The 25,861-nt window shown below is 52.9% G+C and overlaps 1 protein-coding gene across 2 annotated transcripts in view; it reads left to right on the top strand.

The window, feature by feature from the left end:
* Positions 1-25,861, top strand: part of rabgap1l (RAB GTPase activating protein 1-like) — a 934,074-nt gene that overhangs the window by 170,311 nt on the left and 737,902 nt on the right. For both annotated transcript variants that reach the window (XM_072511773.1, XM_072511772.1), the window contains exon 5: positions 15,820-15,994. In XM_072511773.1, coding sequence (XP_072367874.1) covers positions 15,820-15,994 — 175 coding nt within the window. The remainder of the gene's footprint in view (positions 1-15,819; positions 15,995-25,861) is intronic.

Here is a 25,861-nt window from a genome sequence, read left to right as displayed (position 1 = left end):
CACTGGCCCCCTCCTACGAAGTCAAATCTGTGCTCCTGACCTCTATACTCTCAATCTCCCGTACCCTAAAACTACAATCTAGGTTCCCATGCCCCTGCTGCATCTTTGGGTTGAGGGGGCGAAACCCACGCAAACACGGGGAGAATGTGCAAACTCCACACGGACAGTGACCCAGAGCCGGGATTGAACCTGGGACCTCGGCGCCGTGAGGCAGCAGTGCTAACCCACTGCACCACAGTCCTGCCCTAATCTTGAAATTAAGTTGATAATTAAAGTACAGCTGTTTACAAAACCTGACGGTCTTGACTCTTTCCTGGGACTTTGGACACTAACAGTCTATCCACTATCAGCACAGATGCTCCTGCCACAGTCTACAAATACATCTTGCATGACCTTTCCAATGAAACAACTTTGGGCATTTGTTAATTTGTGTTGAGTCTTCCTTGTGCATTTCTGCTTCTATCTCCAAACTTACTTCAGAGAAGAAATCTGGGTATTACACTACATTACTCCATGTAAAGCAGTGTAGCCACCTAAAATGGCTGATTCCCTATTAATTTGGCCAAAACCCAATTTAAAATGGCTCACCGAAAAGGCTGATGGGAAAAGCAGCCAACAGGACACAAACGGACAGCTGCAGACAGAATAGCGTGTTTGGATCTGGGGAAGTCGGCCCAGATCGATACCGAAGACTATTAGCAGCACATCAACACAGACATCTGCAGTTTAATCGGCTATCCCCGGGAACAATTGCAACATATTAGCAATTGAATGCCGGACCAGACCTTTCGGCGCCTGCAGTGGCCGAAACAAAGACAGGTGAACGACCACCTCCCGATCGAGGAATCGCCCCATTATTGGAGCATATCGAACCCAGTGATTGGGAACAAGTCCAATCACTTGGGACTCAGGGTCAAGGGCCGTCCCGAGAGGCGGGAAGCCCCTGGGCCCTATAAAGTGAGGGGCCAAGTTCAGATCTCTCTCTCTCTCCCTTCTTCACCTGCTCGCAACCTTCGCAAGAACCTTCGACAAAGAACCGTAAGTCTGACTCCAGCGATCGCTACCCGATAGAGATTCCTAGCCATCGACCCGTATCAGCCTTTTGAATCCCGCAGGCCAGATCCAATTCGATAAACTATTTGTTTCCCTGACCTGTTGGGCCACCTCCTAAAGTTAAGTATTGGCCAGTAGTGATAGGTTTTGATATAGATAGTAGGATTATTGTGTAAGTATTGATTGCTGTACATAATAAATGACCGTTGATTTCAATCTTACTAAGCGGTGTGCTGACTTATTAATCATAACTCGAGCTTGAACCACGTGGCGGTATCAGAAAGATACCTGGCGATTCGTGAGCAACGGTGACATTATCAGAGCTAATAAAACTAAGGCTAAAAAGAGCAACAGCAGGCCCTGTGACTGCCTGCTGTAACTGCATAAATGTAAAGATTAGAGCTGAAGCCATGATTGTGTGCTCCCTATGATAGCTATTGCTTGCTGGTTGAGCCAAATTGCGCAATCAGCCCTATTGTGTCCACGTTATGTTTCTCCAGTTCCTTAGTGTGGAGTATTATCGGTGAGCAATGCAAGTTATGTGTACTCTGCGAAATGAGACTGGAATAGGAAAAGTAGCAACTCCACTATCAGAAGCTTATGTACATTTAATGAGACTTCCGAGAGAGAAGCAGAATGCAAACCAACTCCTGTACCTTCATTTTAAATGCTGCAATTAGGTTGTTTTATTCTTGTGTTAATAATGCAACTCGTGCCGGGGGTGATAAGGGAGAATCAGATGGGGTTTGTTAAGGGGATTCACCTGTCGGCTAACATCAGGCGGTTGTTAAATGTTATAATGATGCCCCCGGAGGGACGAAGTGTGGAGGTGATGGTCGCCATGGATGCAGAGAAGGTCTTCGACCGGGTGGAGTGGAACTATTTGTGGGAGGCGTTGGGGCGGTTTGGGCAGTGGTTTGTGGATTGGGTCCGGCTGTTGTACCGGGCGCCGACGAGTGTGCGAACGAATCGAGTGAGTTCGGAGTATTTCAGGTTGCACCATGGGACGAGGCAGGGATGTCCATTCTCCCCATTGCTCTTTGCCTTGGTGATAACGCCATTGGCAATGACGCTAAGAACGTCAAGGGATTGCAGTGGATAGTGCGGGGGTGGGGGGGAGTGGAGCATACAGTCTCGTTGTACGATTTTCTGCTCTATATATCAAACCCGAACCCGTTGGAAGTTATTGGGGGGATTATGGGCATATTGGAGGAATTTGATCAGTTGCCGGGGTACAAATTGAATATGGGAGAGAGTGAGGTTTTCCCAACCCAAGCGAGGGGACAGGAGAGGGAGGTTGAGGGAGTTGCCGTTTAGGGGTGAGCTTTCGATTTTTAGGCATTCAGGTGGCGCGGGGGTGGGAGCAGCTGCACAAGCTGAATCTGGCTCCTTTGGTGGAGCAGGTGAAGGGGGATTTCAGGAGGTGGGATGTGCTCACGCTGTCGCTGGTGGGATGGGTGCAATTGATGAAGGTGACGGTTCTCCCGAGGTTCTTGTTTATGTTCCAGAATCTCCCGATCTTCATTCCAGAAGTTTTTTTTAGAATTGTGAATGCACTGATATTGGGGTTTGTTTCATAGAATCATAGAATTTACAGTGCTGAAAGAGGCCATTCGGCCCATCGAGTCTGCACCTGCTCTCGGAAGGAACACCGCACCCAAGCCCACACCTCCACCCTATCCCCGTAACCCAGTAACCCCAGCTAATCTTTTTTTTTTGGACACAAAGGGCAATTCACAGTATAGAAGCAGTGATGTGATGCTGCTTAAGAAGGTGCTGCTGGAGTGGGTTGAAGGCGGGGGGGGGGGGGGGCCTTCCAAACTAGATGAATTATTAATGGCCGGCGTATATAGCCATGGTTAGGAAGTGCGTAGTGGGGGAGGGATCGGTATGGGAATGGATGGAGGCAACCTCTAGTAGGAACTCGTGTTTCGGGGCACTGTTGATGGCTCCTCTACCGTTCCTGCTACCCAGGTTCTCCATAAGCCCGATAGTGGTGGTGCCCCTAAGGGTGCGGGGACTGTGGCGGCAAAATCTGAGGCTGGAGGGGACCTGGGTTTGGGCACCGATCTGCGGGAACCGTGGGTTTGCTCTGGGGGGGGGGGGGTTGCTGCTGGACGGGGGGGTCCGGGGGTGGCAATGGGCGAGGATTAAGAGGTTTGGGGAGCTTCTCAAGCTTGGAGGAGCTGGTGGGGGAATTTGAGTTGCCCATCGGGAGTGGGTTCCGGTATTTACTGGCGAGGGATTTTATCAGGAAGCAGGTACTGACCTATCCCCACCTGCCACCCCAGGGGCTACAGGATAAGGTGGTGTCTGATGCACAATCAATACTCTTGAGCCCACGTGGAGTCATATCGATTCAGCTTTAATCAGATAGAACTGTACCCAGCAGCAAAGTTACAGAAGTGAAGGCTGCTGGGGACGGCACAGGTTCTTATACCCTGCCTCTCAGGGTGGGGCTACGTACATTGCCCAATGGTAGACCCCGCGGTCTAGCCAATGGTTATTCCTCTCTCTGGTACCACAATACCTGGTATTACCACAGTGTCAAAAGCAAGGCAGGTGAGGGTAGAGTTTCGGAAATTCATAGAGTTAATGGACTGGGAGGGAGCCCCAATTGAGGTAGTGAAGCGTAAGTGGGAGGAAGAGTTAGGCAGGGAGGTGGAGACTGGGCTGTGGGAGGAGGGTGAATGCATCCTCTTCATGAGCTAGGCTTAGCCTTATTCAGTTTAAAGTGGTTCACAGGGCACATAAGACTGTGGCTAGGGTGGGCAGATTTTTTGAAGAGGTGGAGGATAGTTGTGGGCGGTGTGCGAGAAGGCCCGTGAATCATGTCCACATGTTTAAGCCTGTCCCAAGCTTGGGGATTCTGGCGGGGGTTCGCCGATGTTATGTCGGAGTTCTTGGGGGTGAAGGTGGTCCCGAGTCCAGAAATGGGGAGTCCAGGGAGGCTGGACGGTTAGATGTTAGATATGTATTTGTTTTGATTGTTTGAATTCCTGTTTGTTTGCTTTTTTATGGGTCTGTTTGATGTATATATAATAAATGCCTCAATAAAATATTTTTGGAAAAAAAAAATGCAACTCATGTTGTAACCTCAGCTTGTTCCGTCTTATATCCGTACTAACTGCTGATTGTGCATTTGTGCATGAAGACATAATTAATATGCTTGGGGTCTGTTTACTCATGGAAATAGGGCCTTGCACCTCCTTCCCAGCCCCATCTGAGATTTAACGTCATGAATATTTGGATCAGTACAAATGATTTTTACCCGTGTCATGAGGAACTTACACTTTTGATTGCTGATGGTAGGATAGGACCCTCTGCGTGGTGAGACACCTTACCGTGGTGCAGGGGTTAAGGATTTCTTTTGGAATCTTTCTAAGAGCTCACCTTGTTTCTGCCTGGAGTTGAGATGTGACCTTGCGATGAGTAACACTTGTATTGTGCATTTGAACTGCCTGGGCATTAGAAATCGATCACACTTCAATCTTGCCAACGGCCCTCCACACTGAGCTCTGTTCTTTACTCCATCGTAGTTCCACAAACGTGCCTATATTTCAACTGCTCAAAGCATCTCTCTTTTTAGTAAAAAAAGTCCAGTATCCTTTGACTGTATCAAGAAGATCTCTTGGTTCAAAAGGTGGCAGGTTTGCTTTTAAGCCCCTGGCACCCAATCTCAAACTTGCCCATCTCCTCTGTTTAAAATAACTAAATATATTCAGCTGGTTAATATTGGACCTGTAACCACAGCATCTGTAACATTGACCCACCTTCAGCAAATGGTTATTTCAGCTGCCTCAGTCATTGGCCAAACATATTAACTTTCATTATGAATGCCTAAAGTTATTCTATTCACTCCCTGTGTTGCTGCCTTAAGTCTCCCACCAACAGCAAATGTAGTTTCTCCTTCGCTTCTCTGTAAACAACAACATTCCAGTATCTGCACTAGAATCATAAAATCCTTTAGCACAATAACACAGTGGTTAGCACTGCTGTCTCACAGTACCAGGGACCTGGGTTCAATTGTGGCCTTAGGGGACTGTGTGGTGTTTGCCCGTTCTCCCGTTATCTGCGTAGGTTTCCTCCGGGTGCTCCGGTTTCCTCCCACAATCCAAAGATGTGCAGGTTAAGTGGATTGACCATGCTGAAAAAAATTGTTCCTTAGTGTTCAAAAGATTTGCAAGTTAGCTGGGGTTAGGGTGTTATGGGGATAGGGTGGCGCTGTGGGCCGAGGTAGGGTGCTCTTTCAGAGGGTCGGTGTAGGCTCGATGGGCTGAATAGCCTCCTGCACTGAAGAAATTCCATGATTCATAGAAGGGGGGCATTGGGCTCAACATGCCTTTGCCAGCTTTTGCAAAGAGCTATCCAGTTTAGTTCCATCAGAATGCAGATTACACCTCTACAAATTCATGACACGTTGCCTTTTTCAAAGTTCCTATGAAATCAGATTCCACCACACTTTGAGATGGTGTTTTTCAGCTCTTAACTCTCTCAAGGAATGTTTCCTCATTTCCCTTATAGTGCTGTTGACAATTATTTCAAACTTATGGCCTCTGTTGCCAGAGGATCGGTTTCTCCTGACTTGTTTCATCAGCATACCTCTGTTAGCACTCTGGTAAACCATCTCTGCTTGAAGAACAGTCCCGGCTTCTCCAGTCTCTCTACTGAACTCATCCACTGTATTCTTTCCAGGGCCGTGTTATCCACAGTTGTGGGAATCTAAATCAGTGTTCACCTTGTATTGTCACATTTCTGTGCTGCAGCCAAGTTCAGCTTTGAAAATCCAAATTTTGGGATTTACAATAGGATCGTACACGGCCTATGAATGAAACTCCTGCATGTTGCTAGTCAGTAAATGTGTATACAAGTCTGTCTGATGTTGGCCAGTGAGGCTTGATTCCCTGCACTTGTCATTTTTAATGTCAAGCAGAAAATGTTTGTTTCAACCCTCCGATTCCTATGACAGTCCAATTCTGGCCGCATGTGCATCTCCAAATTCCTTCACTCTGCTATTGGCAGCCATGCCCTCAGCTACCCGGGCATCAATCTCGGAAATTTCCTCCCAGACCAGCCTGTCTCTCTCTCTCTGTCTGTCTCTCTCTCTGTCTGTCTCTCTGTCTGTCTCTTTGTCTGACACTCTGTCTCTGTCTGTCTGTCTCTCTCTGTCTGTCTCCCTGTGCCTGTCTGTCTCTCTGTCTGTCTGTCACTCGCTATGCCTTTCTCTGTCTCTGTGTGTTCATCTCCCACGCTCTGGCTCTCCCTCGCTCTGCCCCCCTCTCACTCGCTCTGGCTCTCCCTCGCTCTGCCCCCCCCTCTCCCTCGCTCTGCCCCCCTCTCCCTCGCTCTGCCCCCCTCTCCCTCGCTCTGCTCCCCTCTCCCTCGCTCTGCCCCCCTCGCTCTGCCACCCTCTCCCTCGCTCTGGCTCTCCCTCGCTCTGCCCCCCTCTCCCTCGCTCTGGCTCTCCCTCGCTCTGCCCCCCTCTCCCTCGCTCTGCCCGCCTCTCCCTCGCTCTGCCCCCCTCTCCCTCGCTCTCCCTGCCCCCCTCTCCCTCGCTCTGCCCCCTTTCCCTCGCTCTGCCCCCTCTCCCTCGCTCTGCCCCCCTCTCCCTCGCTCTGCCCCCCTCTCCCTCGCTCTGCCCCCCTCTCCCTCGCTCTGCCCCCCTCTCCCTCGCTCTGCCCCCCTCTCCCTCGCTCTGCCCCCCTCTCCCTCGCTCTGCCCCCCTCTCCCTCGCTCTGCCCCCCTCTCCCTCGCTCTGCCCCCCTCTCCCTCGCTCTGCCCCCCTCTCCCTCGCTCTGCCCCCCTCTCCCTCGCTCTGCCCCCCTCTCCCTCGCTCTGCCCCCCTCTCCCTCGCTCTGGCTCTCCCACGCCCTGGCTCTCCCTCGCTCTGGCTCTCCCTCGCTCTGCCCCCTCTCCCTCTCTCTGCCCACCTCTCCCTCGCTCTGCCCACCTCTCCCTCACTCTGCCCCCCTCTCCTTCGTTCTGCCCGCCTCTCCTTCGTTCTGCCCGCCTCTCCTTCGTTCTGCCCGCCTCTCCTTCGTTCTGCCCGCCTCTCCTTCGTTCTGCCCACCTCTCCCTCGCTCTGGCTCTCCCTCGCTCTGGCTCTCCCTCGCTCTGGCTCTCCCTCGCTCTGCCCCCACTCGCTCTCGCTCTGCCCCCCCTCCCTCGCTCTGCCCCCCTCCCTCGCTCTGCCCCCCCCTCGCTCTGCCCCCCCTCCCTCGCTCTGCCCCCCTCTCCCTCGCTCTGCCCCCCTTTCCCTCGCTCTGCCCCCTCTCCCTCGCTCTGCCCCCTCTCCCTCGCTCTGCCCCCTCTCCCTCGCTCTGCCCCCTCTCCCTCGCTCTGCCCCCTCTCCCTCGCTCTGCCCCCTCTCCCTCGCTCTGCCCCCTCTCGCTCGCTCTGCCCCCTCTCCCTCGCTCTGCCCCCCTCTCGCTCGCTCTGCCCCCTCTCCCTCGCTCTGCCCCCCTCTCCCTCGCTCTGCCCCCTCTCGCTCGCTCTGCCCCCCTCTCCCTCGCTCTGCCCCCCTCTCCCTCGCTCTGCCCCCCTCTGCATCCCTCTGCATCCCCCCCTCTGCGTCCCCCCCTCTGCGTCCCCCCCCTCTGCGTCCCCCCCTCTGCGCCCCCCCTCTGCGTCCACCCCTCTGCGTCCACCCCTCTGCGTCCACCCCTCTGCGTCCACCCCTCTGCGTCCACCCCTCTGCGTCCACCCCTCTGCGTCCACCCCTCTGCGTCCCCCCCTCTGCGTCCCCCCCTCTGCGTCCCCCCCTCTGCGTCCCCCCCTCTGCGTCCCCCCCTCTGCGTCCCCCCCTCTGCGTCCCCCCCTCTGCGTCCCCCCCTCTGCGTCCCCCCCTCTGCGTCCCCCCCTCTGCGTCCCCCCCTCTGCGTCCCCCCCTCTGCGTCCCCCCCTCTGCGTCCCCCCCTCTGCGTCCCCCCCTCTGCGTCCCCCCCTCTGCGTCCCCCCCTCTGCGTCCCCCCCTCTGCGTCCCCCCTCTGCGTCCCCCCCTCTGCGTCCCCCCCTCTGCGTCCCCCCCTCTGCGTCCCCCCCTCTGCGTCCCCCCCTCTGCGTCCCCCCCTCTGCGTCCCCCCCTCTGCGTCCCCCCCTCTGCGTCCCCCCCTCTGCGTCCCCCCCTCTGCGTCCCCCCCTCTGCGTCCCCCCCTCTGCGTCCCCCCCTCTGCGTCCCCCCCTCTGCGTCCCCCCCTCTGCGTCCCCCCCTCTGCGTCCCCCCCTCTGCGTCCCCCCCTCTGCGTCCCCCCCTCTGCGTCCCCCCCTCTGCGTCCCCCCCTCTGCGTCCCCCCCTCTGCGTCCCCCCCTCTGCGTCCCCCCCTCTGCGTCCCCCCCTCTGCGTCCCCCCCTCTGCGTCCCCCCCTCTGCGTCCCCCCCTCTGCGTCCCCCCCTCTGCGTCCCCCCCTCTGCGTCCCCCCCTCTGCGTCCCCCCCTCTGCGTCCCCCCCTCTGCGTCCCCCCCTCTGCGTCCCCCCCTCTGCGTCCCCCCCTCTGCGTCCCCCCCTCTGCGTCCCCCCCTCTGCGTCCCCCCCTCTGCGTCCCCCCCTCTGCGTCCCCCCCTCTGCGTCCCCCCCTCTGCGTCCCCCCCTCTGCGTCCCCCCCTCTGCGTCCCCCCCTCTGCGTCCCCCCCTCTGCGTCCCCCCCTCTGCGTCCCCCCCTCTGCGTCCCCCCCTCTGCTTCCCCCCCTCTGCTTCCCCCCTCTGCGTCCCAACCTCTGCGTCCCAACCTCTGCGTCCCCCCCTCTGCGTCCCCCCCTCTGCGTCCCCCCCTCTGCGTCCCCCCCTCTGCGTCCCCCCCTCTGCGTCCCCCCCTCTGCGTCCCCCCCTCTGCGTCCCCCCCTCTGCGTCCCCCCCTCTGCTTCCCAACCTCTGCGTCCCCCCCTCTGCGTCCCCCCCTCTGCGTCCCCCCCTCTGCTTCCCAACCTCTGCGTCCCCCCCTCTGCGTCCCCCCCTCTGCGTCCCCCCCTCTGCGTCCCCCCCTCTGCGTCCCCCCCTCTGCGTCCCCCCCTCTGCGTCCCCCCCTCTGCGTCCCCCCCTCTGCGTCCCCCCCTCTGCGTCCCCCCCTCTGCGTCCCCCCCTCTGCGTCCCCCCCTCTGCGTCCCCCCCTCTGCGTCCCCCCCTCTGCGTCCCCCCCTCTGCGTCCCCCCCTCTGCGTCCCCCCCTCTGCGTCCCCCCCTCTGCGTCCCCCCCTCTGCGTCCCCCCCTCTGCGTCCCCCCCTCTGCGTCCCCCCCTCTGCGTCCCCCCCTCTGCGCCCCCCCCTCTGCGTCCCCCCCTCTGCGTCCCCCCCTCTGCGTCCCCCCCTCTGCGTCCCCCCCTCTGCGTCCCCCCCTCTGCGTCCCCCCCTCTGCGTCCCCCCCTCTGCGTCCCCCCCTCTGCGTCCCCCCCCTCTGCGTCCCCCCCCTCTGCGTCCCCCCCCTCTGCGTCCCCCCCTCTGCGTCCCCCCCCTCTGCGTCCCCCCTCTGTCCCCCCCTCTGTCCCCCCCTCTGTCCCCCCCTCTGTCGTCCCCCTCTGTCGTCCCCCCCGTCCCCCCCTCTGTCCCCCCCCCTGCTCTGTCCCCCCCCCCCCCTGCTCTGTCCCCCCCCCCCCGCTCTGTCCCTGTCCCCCCCCCGCTCTGTCCCCCCCCCCCCCCGCTCTGTCCCCCCCCCGCTCTGTCCCCCCCCCCGCTCTGTCCCCCCCCCCGCTCTGTCCCCCCCCCCGCTCTGTCCCCCCCCCGCTCTGTCTCCCCCCCCGCTCTGTCCCCCCCCCCGCTCTGCCCCCCCCCGCTCTGCCCCCCCCCGCTCTGCCCCCCCCCGCTCTGTCCCCCCTCCGCTCTGTCCCCCCCCCCGCTCTGTCCCCCCCCCCCCGCTCTGTCCCCCCCCCCGCTCTGTCCCCCCCCCCCCCGCTCTGTCCCCCCCCCCCGCTCTGTCCCCCCCCCCCGCTCTGTCCCCCCCCCCCCGCTCTGTCCCCCCCCCGCTCTGCCCCCCCCCCCCGCTCTGTCCCCCCCTCTGCCCCCCCTCTGCCCCCCCCCCGCTCTGCCCCCCCCTGCTCTGTCCCCCCCCGCTCTGTCCCCCCCCGCTCTGTCCCCCCCCCGCTCTGTCCCCCCCCCGCTCTGTCCCCCCCCCCGCTCTGTCCCCCCCCCGCTCTGTTCCCCCCCCCCCCGCTCTGTCCCCCCCCCCCCGCTCTGTCCCCCCCCCCGCTCTGTCCCCCCCCCCGCTCTGTCCCCCCCCCCCCCGCTCTGTCCCCCCCCCCGCTCTGTCCCCCCCCCCCCGCTCTGTCCCCCCCCCCCCCGCTCTGTCCCCCCCCCCCCGCTCTGTCCCCCCCCCCCGCTCTGTCCCCCCCCCCGCTCTGTCCCCCCCCCCGCTCTGTCGTCGTCCCCCCCGCTCTGTCGTCCCCCCCCCCGCTCTGTCGTCCCCCCCCCCGCTCTGTCGTCCCCCCCCCCGCTCTGTCCCCCCCCCCCGCTCTGTGTCCCCCCCCCGCTCTGTGTCCCCCCCCCGCTCTGTTCCCCCCCCCCCGCTCTGTGTCCCCCCCCCCGCTCTGTCCCCCCCCGCTCTGTCCCCCCCCCCGCTCTGTCCCCTCCCCCGCTCTGTCCCCTCCCCACTCTGTCCCCCCCCACTCTGTCCGCCCCACCTCTGCCCCCCCCTCTGCCCCCCCCCTCTGTCCCCCCCTCTGCCCCCCCCTCTGTCCACCCCCCTCTGTCCCCCCCCTCTGTCCCCCCCCTCTGTCCCCCCCCCTCTGTCCCCCCCCCTCTGCCCCCCCCCTCTGCCCCCCCCTCTGTCCCCTCCCTCTGACCCCCCCCTCTGACCCCCCCCTCTGACCCCCCCTCTGTCCCCCCCCTCTGTCCCCCCCCTCTGTCCCCCACCCCGTGTCCCCCCCCACTCTGGCCCCCCCCACTCAGTCCCCCCCCACTCTGTCCCCCCCCACTCTGTCCCCCCCCCCCCACTCTGTCCCCCCCCCACTCTGTCCCCCCCCACTCTGTCCCCCCCCACTCTGTCCCCCCCCACTCTGTCCCCCCCCCACTCTGTCCCCCCCCCACTCTGTCCCCCCCCCACTCTGTCCCCCCCCCACTCTGTGTCCCCCCACTCTGTGTCCCCCCACTCTGTGTCCCCCCACTCTGTGTCCCCCCACTCTGTGTCCCCCCACTCTGTGTCCCCCCCACTCTGTGTCCCCCCCACTCTGTGTCCCCCCCACTCTGTGCCCCCCCCACTCTGTGTCCCCCCCACTCTGTTCCCCCCCCCCACTCTGTCCCCCTCTCCACGCTGTCCCCCCCACGCTGTCCCCCCCCACTCTGTCCCCCCCACTCTGTCCCCCCCCACTCTGTCCCCCCCCCACTCTGTCCCCCCCCCACTCTGTCCCCCCCCCCACTCTGCCCCCCCCCACTCTGCCCCCCCCCACTCTGCCCCCCCCCCACTCTGTCCCCCCCCACTCTGTCCCCCCCCCACTCTGTCACCCCCCCCCACTCTGTCACCCCCCCCACTCTGTCACCCCCCCCCACTCTGTCCCCCCCCCACTCTGTCCCCCCCCACTCTGTCCGCCCCCCCCCACTCTGTCCGCCCCCCCCCACTCTGTCCGTCCCCCCCCCACTCTGTCCGTCCCCCCCCCACTCTGTCCGTCCCCCCCCCACTCTGTCCCCCCCCCCCACTCTGTCCCCCCCCCCACTCTGTCCCCCCCCCACTCTGTCTCCCCCCCCACTCTGTCCGTCCCCCCCCCACTCTGTCCCCCCCCCCACTCTGTCTCCCCCCCCACTCTGTCCCCCCCACTCTGTCTCCCCCCCCCCTACTCTGTCTCTCCCCCCCCCACTCTGTCTCTCCCCCCCCACTCTGTCTCTCCCCCCCCACTCTGTCTCTCCCCCCCACTCTGTCCCCCCCCCCCCCCCCTCTCTCTGTCCCTCCTTCTCTCTGTCCCACAACAACAATGAGATCAATAAACTGTCAGCCTGAGGGGTCGATGTTTCCCAGTGCATTGGGAAAAGTTCCTGCTTTTTGAGTCATCCTTAGGGCTTTAATGTTTACTTGAGCTGGTGTAACTCCTTATCTGCCAATGCAACGCTCCCTCAGTAGAGTATACTGAAGTGTCGGCCTTAATTGTGTGGCTTGACTTTGAGGCAAGAGTGTTACCAACACAGACAAACTTGCATTTGAGGATACGGTCAACATTTACCCAGTAAACTGACTAAAACAAATATTGTGACTTGCATTGGATGGATAATGGCTGGTATCAGCATAAATTGTGTTCCGCCTCCTCACTAGGTGAATAGCTAAATTGGTGTTTTGAATTGTGCAGGAATGCTCCGAGAATTTTGGAGATGTTAGACTAATTGTTAGCTTACAGAATACTTTGTGCATTATTCTGTAAATCGTGTGCAGAAATTTGGTAAGAGACATTACGTTTTTAGTTGTAAAAGAGAGTAAATTAGTTGGAGGAATGCTGAGGTGTACCTGCTGCCTTTTTTTCAAGTGCTAATACTCCACCGATTTAAGCATTTATGATGCTGAGATGTTTTAAACTCGCCTCTGCCACCAAATCCGTCATCGAGGCAGTGTTGTTGGTCCGTGGATTTTGAACAGCTCTTGGCCTAAATGACCTTTGGTTAGTTTTCTGCATAGAAGCTTGCTTGTTCTGTTCTCGAAGTGGTTTTCACTGTTGCCAGTTGTGTGGCGTCCCTTTTCAAGCTTGGCAGCGTAGCCCAAATCCACGCATTTGTGTGTTTCTTTATTTTGCTATCCACTATGTAAAATAGCACATCTGAATTCCTTAGATCTGTTTGGTGATGTGAATTCCACAAATTCAACTAGTAGTTGTGCTTCTTTGTATTGTTGAATGGTTGTAGAGCAGCTTTATTTAAGCTATGCAGAATGAATGCAATGCTGTTGTTTTGCAAGTGGGATTGCAGCTAAAATGTTAGTTTGCAATCCATGTCCACAGAAGTGGAGAGAAAGCTTGATCAGCAGGTGTAATAATCAAAATGATGAAAACATGGTTGACTATTGAGACTGGTTTTCAGAGCTCTTGGGTGGGATTCTCCTTTGGCCGACGCAGCAATCGGGGCGTGCGATCGGGCAGAGAATATCTTCTGACACTGAAATCGTGGCAGGCGCCAGTTTGAATCCAAATCGCGATGCTCCACCTCCTTGAGAACAGCATCATTGTGACGCATGCGTAGTTGCAACCGCGTTCACTTCTCATTAGCGGGCCCACCCGCGATGCTCCACCTCCGATGAGCTGCGTTCCAAATGGCACGGCCATGTGTGCTCTCATCAATCGTGAACCTGGCATGGTGGCTGCAGAAAGAGAGATAGGGCATACGGACAGTGTCTAGCACCAGCATACAGTCGTGCCACTGGCCGGGGGGCTTCTGCCACGGTTGGGGGGAGTAGTGGGGTGTGGCCAGCAGGTGGGCTGTGAGGTCGGGGTGGATGGTCAAGCACAACCAGTGTCATCTTTTCAGCTGCGATCGCTGTGTGTGTGGGGGTGTATAGTCTACGCGCGGCTACAGAATGTCAGCCCTGCCCGTGTCCATCATGGACCTGGCGATTCCCGCACCATTCTTTGTGCGTTCTACTGGTGTTCCATGCGCCGCCGGTCATAGCCCCTCACCGGTAGCGGAATCAGTCCGGGTGTGGTGACGATTTTTCTGAGGTGGAATTCCACGGCTCCTCCGTTGGCGTCAGCACTTAGACTCAGGAACGTAGACTCTAGCTCCTTTATAACTTCACTTTTTTTAACCTATTCCAAGTCAAGTACTCTCTCTCTCAATCAGTGCAACACATTTAGCCAGGGATCTGGGTTCAATTCCAGCCATGAGTGAGTGTGGAGTTTGCATGTTCTCCCTGTGTCTGCATGGGTCTCCTCCGGGTGTTCCAGTTTCCTCCCACAGTCCAAAGATGTGTAGATTAGATGGATTGGCCGTGCTAACTTGCCCCTTAGTGTCCAGGGATGTGTAGGTTAGGTTGCAGGGTTACGGGGATAGGGCAGGGGAGTGGACCTGAGGGAGAGGCGGGCAGATCAAAAAACATTTACTTTCAGTTTAATAAGTTCACCGTTGTATGTTTTAGTTTTTTGAGGGTTGAAGTCCCTCAAGAATCTAATTAATGCTTGTATTTAGAAATAGTGACAGTCAGGGAATATGTAAAAGGAATCCATTGGGAATTTGTATTATGAATGAACAGTGATACAGTTCCACGTCAGGATGGTGTGTGGATTAGATTTAGATTTATTGTCACGTGTACCGAGGTACAGTGAAAAGTATTGTTCTGCGTACAGTCCAGGCAGATCATTCCATACATGAAAAACATAAGTCATACGATATACGATAAATGTAAATACATAGACATCGGGTGAAACATACGGAGTATAATGCTAACAACAGTAGAGGAGATGCGTAGAGAGATCAGTTCAGTCCATAAGAGGGTCATTCAGGAGTCTGGTAACAGTGGAGCAGAGGCTGTTTTGGAATCTGTTCGTGTTTGTTCTGAAACTTTTGTATCTTCTGCCCTTTGGAAGAGAGAATAACCCGGATGGAAGGGGTCTTTGATTCTGCTGCCTGCTTTCTGCTTGGAGGGGGACTTGCAGAGGTGGTGGTGTTCCCATGTACCTGCTGCTCTGTCCTTTCAGGTGGTAGAGGGCGTGGGTTTGGGAGGTGCTGGTGAGTTACTCAGTGCGTTTTGAGATTGTATGGCTTGTGTAGTAGATTTTCATGGAATCATACAGCACGGAAGGAGGCTATTCAGCCCGACATACCTCTGTTGACTTTTGAAAGAGCTATTCAGTTAGTTCCCATGTAGCTGCCTTTTCATCACAGCCCTGTAGAATGTTTCCTTTTTGTTTGTTTATTTACGTCAATATGTGAACATATTTGGACCAAGGTGTTAATGAGATCGTCAACTGAATGGTCCTGGTAAAACCCAAATTGGTGAGAAGGTTATTGGTGAGTAAGTACCACCTGATAGCATGCTTGGTTTCAATTTGCAATACTTTGTTGTTGATTATAAGTAGACTGACGAGGCAGTTTTCTAGTTAGAGGCATAACTGAATGGCCTACTCCTGTTCCTATTTCTTGAGTTCTTATGCCAATCACATTGTTGCAAGCCCAGGGACATAAATAAGTTGGATCAGATAAAGCGGATTGATTTCCTTCCCCAAATGACAGTAGTGAACCAGTTGGGTTTTTATGACAATCCAGTAACTTTGTGGTTACCCTCACCGATACGGGCTTTTCATTCCAGTTCTCTGTGTCCAGTTCAAATTTGGAAATTATATTGTATCTGCTTTTGGCTCTTGGTCACATCGTTACTGGACAAGTAAGCAGGTAATATGAGTTCAAATCACGGCAGTTGGAAATTTAAATTAAATTTAAATCTGGAATTAAAAAACTGATACCAGTAGGGCAGCATGGTAGCACAGTGGTTAATATGGTTGCTTCACAGCGCCAGGGACCCGGGTTCGATTCCGGCCTTGGATGACTGTCTGTGTGGCGTTTGCATGTTCTCCCCATGTCTGCGTGGGTTTCCTCTGGATGCACCGGTTTCCTCCCACAATCCAAAGATGTACAGGCTAGGTGGATTGGCCATGCTCCTCAGTGAGCAGGGATGTGCAGGTTAGGTTACGAGGACAGGGCAGGGTGGATGGGTGAGTGGACCTGAGTTGAGTGCTCTTTCCAGGGTCGGTGCAGACCTGATGGGCCGAATGGTCTCCTTTTGACCTGTAGGGAGTCTATGGAAGCACCTGTGAACCGCTGTTTTCACTGTTTTGAAACTGAGTTCTGCATCCTTGTCTTTTTTCCCCCCTTCAGGATAATAGACCAGGCTACAACCACGGAGATAGCTGCATTTCCGATATATACGGTCTTGTTCTGTGTCCGAGGTGTTGATGGGACTTCGGAGAGTAATTGCTTTGCATTTACTGAAAGTTACTGTGGTACAGATGAGTTCCAACTTCATGTGTTCTGCTGTGAGATCAAAGAAGCTGTAAGTACTGTATTTGAACCCAGTGTGTGCTAAAATTATTATAGCTTTCAAAATAAACAGGCTAATATTTGTGTTAATGCAATATCAAAAGCCGAAAACATAAATTGTTCTTAATCTTTTATCTAGATCTGCCCGACTTTTTTGTATCAAAACAAATGAAGAATTACAGGAAGAGAGGACCTGAATTTATTTAGCACCCGTCACTTCTCTGACTGGCACGGTGGTTAGCACTGCTGCATCACAGCACCAGTGACCCGGGTACAATTCCAGCCTTGGGTGACTGTCTGTGTGGACTTCACACGTTCTCCCCGTGTCTGCGTGGGTTTCTTCCCACGGTCCAAAGATGTGTAGGTTAGGTGGATTGGCCACGCTAAATTACCCTTTAGTGTCCACTAGGCAGAATGGCCTAGTTCTGCACTGTAGGGATTCTATGAGTGCAAGTACAGTCAGATGCAGAAAATTAATTTGACGTGTTCTGTCGATGATTGCACTTGAATAAACACTCTGTCATACTATGGCTTAGGGTAAGCAAATATCATAACACCAAGTCGATAAGTAGCAAAATACAAGCAACAGAATTACGGGAATTTATAGAATTTGATTGTTATTCCCCAGGTGTTGGAAATAATATATGTAGCCCCTGATAAAGATTTCAGTATAATTAACTTGAAAAGGTCCTTTGACAAAAATGTTTTGTAGATTTGGTTTATGGCCTGCCCTGGAGTCACTTGAGCACCCCCATCCCCCTGCCCCACTTTTCGATGTACCCCAGAGGATAGAAGAATAAGGAGCAAAACAATGCTGGAATAAGGCTGTGTCGAGAATGGGCTGGTTATGATGGTTCTGGTGCATGAAACCTTTATTAGTTTGAATCTGCATCAGGCAAGGACTGCCGCAAATCTACTCTCCTGGAATAAAAAGAGAATCAAAGCAAAGTAAAAACTGTCATTCATACCAAGAGTCAAGGGATCACTTTGCTAATCTGTACTTGCTCAACTGGAGTGTAGAGTAGTCAAGCTGCCAGTCCCTGAGGCTGAGATATAAATATCTATATAGATGGTTATCATGAAGCTTTTTGGACAGAGCAAAGCTAATGGCTTAACAGTTAACGAGCATTAGGATACTAAAGCAACCACTTATTTAATTACAGCAACCTGCAGACATATTAACTGTGGAATGTAATTTCTACAGTCCTCAGGGAAGCATATTCACCCCCCAATTCTTGCAGGAACCAGTATTAAAAGTGACGACCCATTTCCCTTTTTCTGGATATTTATTAAAATATATAGATCAGTGATTAGAATTATGACTGAGAAGCCTCATTTGTTACACTCCCTGTAAATACCACATCCTTTCAACTACTTCCAGTTCTCCGCTCATATATACTCGCCACGCTTTGCCTTCGACCTCCCACAGGGAAATGTTCTGTCTCTTTTTTTTCTCTGCTTCTCTTCAACATTGCTATTTTGAAAAAGTTTTGTGTTTCTGAATTTACTGTTTTTCTATTGACATCAGCTTCACTTTGGTCTGATGGTAAGCATTTTTAACATGAGTGTTTTAGCAGCGTGCGACATCTTCTGTTAACTTCAGAACCTGATGATTTTGTTTTGGGTTTTGAGCAGCAGTTGTGATCTGATTATTTTGTGACTTTAAATTTGACATCATTTTGAGGAATGTGAGGATTGTATCCATTCAGAAATGACGTGGAGATGCCGGCGTTGGACTGGGGTGTGCACAGTAAGAAGTCTTACAACACCAGGTTAAGTCCAAAGGTTTGTTTCAAATCACTAGCTTTCGGAGAGCAGCTCCTTCCTTAAGTGAGTTGTCTATGTGTTTCTGGAGCCAACCTCTTCACTCACCTGAGGAAGGAGCTGCACTTCAAAAGCTAGTGATTTGAAATAAACCTGTGGACTTTAAACTGGTGTTGTAAGACTTCTTACTGTGTCCATTCAGAAAGGTATAGTGGATACTTCTCCGACGCTACAAGACCATGTTTGAAAGGACAGGATGGCTTGTTTGAAAATGTTCAGAATTGGGCGTGTGTGGTTGGGTTTCTGATACATTTTTAGACAAACCCAAGGCCAGAAGGATTTGTTCAGCAAACTAAGCAGTTCATGCTTACAGAAAACTGGAAATGTGAAATGAAAGGAAAAAGTATTGGAAAAACCCAGCAGGTCTGGCAGCATCCCTGGAGAGAGGAAAAGAGTTGAATGACTCTATGGAACTTCTTTGTAGCTCTGAAGAAGTCTTTCAAAAGATTGACTTCGGTTTTCTCTCTCCACAGATGCTGCCAGTCCTGCGGCTTTTCAACACTGTTTTATTTCATATTTCCAGCATCTGCAGAATTTTGCTTTTTATAATGGGAACCAGAATACAGAGAGAGAGATTTTTAAAAAGAACTAAAGGATAAAAAGTGTTAATAGTTGCAAAGAGGAATATAACTTGCAAAGAGGAATATAAAAAAGTCTTGTAGTTTTTTTCTAGGAATATAAATTCAAAGAAAGAGTAGCTAAGGGAAATGTGGGCCCATGAAAGATGGCATTGTCATCGACTATAAGGAAATTACAGCCTTATTAAATGGGTGCTTTGCATCTATCCATTGTGGAGGAAGAGGACAAAATACCAGTGATACAATGGAACAGAAACAGAAATCAGAAGTGGAACTTATTGAATTTAATATAAGTAAACGAATTGCCACTAAAGATCGACAAATCTCCAGGATCTGGGGACTTATTCCTTCGGGTATAAGAAGAAGTAGGTGAGAAATTTGTAGGTGCGTTCGTATTCTGACAAATCTCTCTTTCAGGAATTAAACAATTGGATAGAAATATTGCAAATGTCTCCCCACGGTTTAGGAAACCTTGCAACTACAGAGCTGTCAGCCTATTTGTCAGTTGTGGGTAAATTATTAAAATGTGTAATTAAAAACAGTGATTTGAGTTCTTAAAAATTTTTAAGCTGTTCAGAGAGTTGGGGATAAGGCCATAAGGCATAGGAGCAAAGGTAGACTGTTCGGCCCATTGAGTCTGCTCCGCTATTCAATGAGATTGTGACTGATCTGATGTGGTAATCCTCAACTAAACTTTTCCTGCCTTATCCCCATAACCCTCCATTCACTTTCTGGCGGCACAATGGCACAGTGGTTAGCACTGCTATCTCACAGCACCAGGGACTCGGGTTCAATTCTAGCCTTGCGTGACTGTGTGCAGTTTGCACTTTCTCCCCGTGTCTGCGTGGATTTCCTCCCACAGTCCAAAGATGTGCAGGTTAGGTGGATTGGCCATGCTAAGTTGCCCCTTAGTGTCCAGGGATGTACAGGTTAGGTTCCTGGGATAGGGCAGGGGAGTGGACCCAGATAGGGTACTGTTTCAGAGGGTTGGTGCAGACTTGATGGGCTGAATGGCCTCTAGCGCTGCAGGAATTCTATGATTCTAGGGTTCTTTGGTGGGATTTGTGGCTAACTTAGATTCATTTTTTTGAGGAGGTTTCTATAATATCGGATGTTACAATGCGCATAGATATTATGTAGGGCGGCTGGTTAGCACTGTTGCTTCACTCGCCAGGGTCCCAGGTTCGATTCCAGGCTTGGGTCACTGTCTCTGCGGAGTCTGCACATTCTACCTGTGTCTGCGTGGGTTTCCTCCGGGTGCTCCGGTTTCCTCCCACAAGTCCCGAAAGACGTGCTGCTAGGTGAATTGAATATTCTGAATTCTCCCTCTGTGTACCCGAACAGGCGACTGTGGGATTGTCACAGTAACTTCATTGCAGTGTTAATGTTAGCCTACTTGTGACAATAAAGATTATTATTATTTGGACTTTCAGAAGGCATTTGATGAGGTTCAGCAGAAGAGAATATTAGCAAAAATGTAAGTGTACAGGATAGAAGGCAATCTTGCGACATGGGTTTGAAATTGGTCAGAAGGTAGGGACAGAGTAGCGATAAAGAGAGTAGGGGTAAATACTCTGATCAGACAAATGGTTCCCCTCGGGGTATCTCAGGCCTCAACCTTTCATTATACTGATATAACTTGTCTTTCAAACATTGTAGATGATGTGAGGTTGGGAGGCGCAATAAGTAGTGCAGAGCATGAAGTTGTAAACAGACATGGGGCTACACACTTGTAATGTTTCACTCTGAAACATTTAGAACTCAGTAAAGATTTGCTTCTGGCCTCCTGCTGTGTTTGGCTGTCGGGAAATCACTGAGGTGGCCAGGTACAAAAATATAATTCGAAAAGACTAATGGGCTGTTGCTATTTATTTCAAGAGGACTAGGATGCAAAGGGGTGGAGGTTATGCTTCAATTGTATGGAACAATTGTTGGTCAGACTCCATCCTGGAGTACTGTGCTCAGTTTTGGCAGCATCTGGGGGGAATGTATTCGGCTTCGGAGGGGGTGTTGTGCATATTCATCAGAATGATATCACGGCTAAAAGGATTAAAGTCCGAAGACTGAGTGCATAAACTTTTATTTCCTTGCATATAGAAGATTGATGGGTGATCTAATTAAGATATTGAAAAAGATAAGAGAGTTCAATAGGATAAATACAGGGTAACTGTTTCCTCTGGGGAGGGTCTCCAGAACAATGGGCATGATCTTAAATTTAGAGCACGGCTTCTAACTGTAATTAGACATGCAGGTTCCTGAATTTGTGGTGCAAATCTATCAAATTATCCCCACCCGAAATTCTGTTCATGAGAATAGAGGACCCTGGAGGACTTTTAAGAACACAAGATAGATGGCCTGGTGTTACATGGGGAGGGAGTGTTTTGCATTGGGACAATACATGTATGGAATTTTTAAAGAACGTGGAGGTGAAAGGTCAAAATCTAAAGTTGCCAAACTCAGTGTTGAGTCCCGAGGACTGTTACATGCCCAACCAGAAGATCTGGTGCTGCTCCTCCAGTTTGCGCTGGGCTTCACTAGAGCATTACAGCAGGCCAAGGATGGACATGTGGGCATGAGAACAAGATGCTGAGTTAAAATGGCAACAGGAATGTTAGGGTCATGCTTGTTGACTGAGCAAAGATGTTCCATAAAATAGTCATCAAGTCTGGGTTTAATCATGTAGATAAGATTGAATTGGGAGCAGCGAATACAATCGACCAAGTTGAAGGAAGCATAAATGACCCATTGCTTAACCTGAAAGGAATATCTGGGGCCTTGAACGGTGAGGAGGGAGGAGATTAAGGGGCAGGTGTTACCTGGGAAGGTGCCGTGGGAAGGGGATGAAAGGTTGGGGATGCTGGAGGAGAGGGCCAGGGTGTCATAGAGGGAGTGGTTGCTGCGAAATGCTGGTGAGAGGGGGGAGGGTTTGGTGGAAATGGTGGAGGATAATCCTTTGATTACGGAGGGGTGAAAGATGAGGACAAGGGGGACCCTATTATGATTATGGGAGGAAGGGTAAGAGTGATGGCAAAGGTGTGGGAAATGGGTCGAACCCGGTTGTGTGCCCTGTTAAACACAGTGGGAGGGAAACCTCGATTCAGGAAAAAAGCAGCCATGTCAGAAGCGCTGTTTTGGAAGGTGGCGTCATCAGAACAAATCTGACACAGGTGGAGAAACTAGGATATTGGGATGGGTGGAGTCCTTGCAAGGAGCGGAGTGATAGGATTTGTAGTCGAGGTAGCTGATAGAATCGGTTGGTTTATAATGAATTTGGTGGTCAGTCTATCACGAAAATGGTGCCAGCATCTATCAGGGGAGAAACACCGTAAACATTTTCAGTCCTGGACCCTACATTGGAATTGGAAGGGGGGAGACCTGTTGGTTTTTTCCAGATTCCTCTGTTCTTGTGTCAGATTCCAGCCTCCGCAGTATTTTGCTCATCTTGATTCCATTTATCTGTTTTTGCCCCACTTGCCTTGGTGCTCTTACCCAATGAAAATTTATAGGTCTCAGCCTTAAAGGTTTTCAATTGAGCCAGCATGCAGTCTTTTAGGGTAGAGAGAGAGAGTTCCTCTGATTCTCTTTGTAAAAAGTGCTTGCCGATCCTACTCCAGATAGACCAAGATCTTTTTTTAAGAATCCGTTCCCTCGTTCTGAATTCTTCTATCAGAGGAAATAGTTTTACTCCATTAAGCCCCGTTATCATTTTAAGCACCTCTTTCAGATCACTCCTCTACCGACTCTAGGGAATATCAACCAAGTTTTATGCATGCTCCCCTAATAATTTAATCCTTTAAGAATGAGTGTCATTCTGGTGGATCTTTGTCCAGTGTATCCTCTGAGGTCCAGTGCCCAAAACTGAACATAGTACTCCAGATGGGTTCTACACAACTGAAACCCCCATTTTTGTATTCCAGTCTCAATAGCAGGTAGTCTCTAAATATGTGTCTTGACTCGGTCGATGATGCTATTAGCATTGATTTTGGTGTGCAATCTCTCCTTGGCATGGCCTGACGTCTCAACCCGAAATGTTAATTTTTCTCTTCACAGACACTATCTGACCAGTTGAGTATTTTCAGCATTTTTTTGTTTTTGTTGCAGCCCATTTGTTATTTGTTCTCAAACAATAAGGATACTGCTAACCTGAACCAGACTAACCCCACCCTATGGGCAGCATGGTATCACAGTGACTAACACGGTGGCTTCACAGCGCCAGGGTCCCAGGTTCGAGCCCGGCTGGGTCACTGTCTGTGCGGAATCTGCATATTCTCCCCGTGTCTGCGTGGGTTTCCTCCGGGTGCTCCGGTTTCCTCCCACTAGTCCCGAAAGACTAGTTAGGTAATTTGGACATTCTGAATTCTCCCTCTGGGTACCCGAACAGGCGCCAGAATGTGGCGACTAGGGGCTTTCCACAGTAACTTTATTGCAATGTTAATGTAAGCCTGCTGGTGACAATAAAGATTATTGTTATTATCATCATTATTATTATGTTGTGAAATAAGAGGATTGGAATTTTGGATCTTCCCTTGAATAAAAGCTGCTTTGAGGGACAGTTTGGGAGGGCCCGTCAGTCGTGTGCCTAATTGATGGTTACTTCATGAAGTGGCACTATCAATTCAGGCAGCCCATTCACTTTCCAGAAAATCAGACCAGAAGAATGGTGTTGTTGTAAGTTAAATGCCGTGAGCTCTTTTCTCCACCTGATCTTCACTTAGAACTTCTCCTTTCCAGAAATACTTCCAGTACATATCTATACTACTACTGTGCCATTTAAATTAGTGTCATCAGCAATGTTAGACAAACATCTCCCTATTCTTTCCTTCAAGTCATTAAATGTCATGAAGCCTGAGGCCCATCTTGCTGTCGTCAGCCACATTCTGCTGATTTGACAAAATAACCATTATCCATATTGTCTCCAATCTCTTAACCAATTCCTTTTCCACCATTAGCATATGTGCTCATTTTTGCTAACAATTTCTTATGTGGAACCTTAGAATCATAGAATCCCTACAGTGTAGAAGGATGCCATTTGGCCCATCGAGTCTGCACCGACCATCTGAAAGAGCAGCCTAACCTCAGCCCACTCCCCGCAGTATCCCACTAACCCCACCTAACCTACCGGTCAATGTCAACACGGCCAATCAACCTAATCTGCACACCTTTGGACTGTGGGAGGAAACCGGAGCACCCGGAGGAAACCCACAAAGACATGGGGAGAACATGCAAACTCCACACAGTCACCTGAGGCAGGAATTGAGCCCAGTGCTGGGCACCGTGCCGCCCTACTTTGTACAATACCTTCTGAAAACCCATGAAAATAAAATCCATTGACATTCCTTTATCTGCCACATTAGTGACACTTCAAAATATTTAATTAGTTTCATTTGGCATGACCTACCCGCTACAAATTCATGCTCTCTCTCACCATTTGTCTCTGTGGTCAGTTAGACAGTACTTAATATTCCAGTAACCTGACTTTACACACCTAAAGGAGAGGTTTCAGGAAATCACAGGAAAGCTCTGTCTAAATTGTCTTTCTAATGGCCTTCGCAACTTCTACACACCCTCCACTAGCTAGTAAAAGACAGCAGGCTTGCAACCTCTCCCATCCAGAAATCTGTTGATTGGAAACACCAGATATCCCGAAATATTTTCAGATGGGGCAACTCATGGCATCAATTCAGTACAATATACTGGAGGAGGAAACATTGAAGATACGGTATTTACATAAGTAAAATAATTTTTATGACTGCTTTATAATGTTATTACACTGTTTTACGCATTAGGTGAACCTACAGGTGCTTTCTGCTTCTCATACTTGTGGTTAAAGCTGTGGGTTTCAACCTTTGTTTTGGTTGGGGAAACCTGATATATTTTGAAATTCCGGTAAACTCAAACTTCTTCCTCCTCATCTCCCAGTGTCTAAAGGACAAGTGAAAACAAAGTAAAACTATTGAGTGAATAAATGGAATGAAAAAAAAAATTACTTTTCATCAAATGTATTTTGCTCCACGGAGGTTTTGGGTTAAATTTGTTGCACTAGTGTCTTTACTGAAGTCTTGTGTCAGCTCAAGCACTGCCCTTCAATGGACTGATGGAAGTTGCAGACAAATTACTGAGACTGACCTGGAGCCAGCGGATTGAAGCATTGGTTTTGGGAGTTTGAAAATGGGGTCAGATTTTGGGGACTCTGGAAGTTTGGGCCTGGTTTGGGGAGTCCGGAAGTTGGCGTGGGGTCTGGCGAGTCTGGAAGGGGGCACGGGGTCTGGAGAGTCTGAAAGGGGGCACAGGGTCTGGGGAGACTGAAAGGGGGCACAGGGTCTGGGGAGACTGGAAGAGGGCACAGGGTCTGGGGAGACTGGAAGGGGGCACGGGGTCTGGGGAGTCTGAGAGTTGGCGTGGGGAGTCTGGAAGTTGAGACCGGGTCAGGGGAGTCTGGTTGGCACCAGGTCCAGCTAGTTTGGAGGTCAGCATCGAGCCTGGGTAGACGGAAGGGGGGGTCGGGTCCAGGGAGCCAGAAGGTCGGGGCCGAGTCCGGGAAGCTGGAAGGTTGGGGCCGAGTCCGGGTGTCGGAAGGTTGGGGCCGGGTCCGGGTGTCGGACGGTTGGGGCCGGGTCTGGGTGTCGGAAGGTTGTGGCCGAGTCCGGGTGTCGGAAGGTTGGGGCCGAGTCCGGGTGTCGGAAGGTTGGGGCCGAGTCCGGGTGTCGGAAGGTTGGGGCCGGGTCCGGGTGTCGGACGGTTGGGGCCGGGTCTGGGTGTCGGAAGGTTGTGGCCGAGTCCGGGTGTCGGAAGGTTGGGACCGAGTCCGGGTGTCGGAAGGTTGGGGCCGAGTCCGGGTGTCGGAAGGTTGGGGCCGGGTCCGCGAAGCTGGAAGGTTGGGGCCGGGTCCGCGAAGCTGGAAGGTTGGGGCCGGGTCCGGGTGTCGGAAGGTTGGGGCCGGGTCCGGGTGTCGGAAGGTTGGGGCCGGGTCCGGGTGTAGGAAGGTTGGGGCCGGGTCCGGGTGTAGGAAGGGTGGGGCCGAATCCGGGTGTAGGAAGGTTGGGTCGTGTCCGGGTGTCGGAAGGTTGGAGCCGAGTCCGGGTGTCGGAAGGGTGGGGCCGAGTCCGTGTGTAGGAAGGTTGGGGCCGAGTCTGGGTGTCGGAAGGTTGTGTCCGGGTGTAGGAAGGTTGGGGCCGAGTCCAGGTGTAGGAAGGTTGGGGCCGAGTCCGGGTGTCGGAAGGTTGGGGCCGAGTCCGGGTGTAGGAAGGGTGGGGCCGAGTCCGGGTGTCGGAAGGTTGGGTCGTGTCCGGGTGTCGGAAGGTTGGAGCCGAGTCTGGGTGTCGGAAGGGTGGGCCCGAGCCGGTTGTAGGAAGGTTGGGGCCGAGTCTGGGTGTCGGAAGGTTGGAGCCGAGTCCGGGTGTCGGAAGGTTGGGGCCGAGTCCGGGTGTCGCAAGGCTGTGGAAGGTTGGGGCCGAGTCTGGGTGTCGGAAAATTGGGGC

This window comes from Scyliorhinus torazame, chromosome 7, assembly GCF_047496885.1.
Source record: "Scyliorhinus torazame isolate Kashiwa2021f chromosome 7, sScyTor2.1, whole genome shotgun sequence".
In the NCBI taxonomy this organism is placed as follows: domain Eukaryota; kingdom Metazoa; phylum Chordata; class Chondrichthyes; order Carcharhiniformes; family Scyliorhinidae; genus Scyliorhinus; species Scyliorhinus torazame.
This window is presented reverse-complemented; position numbering and strand designations above follow the sequence as displayed.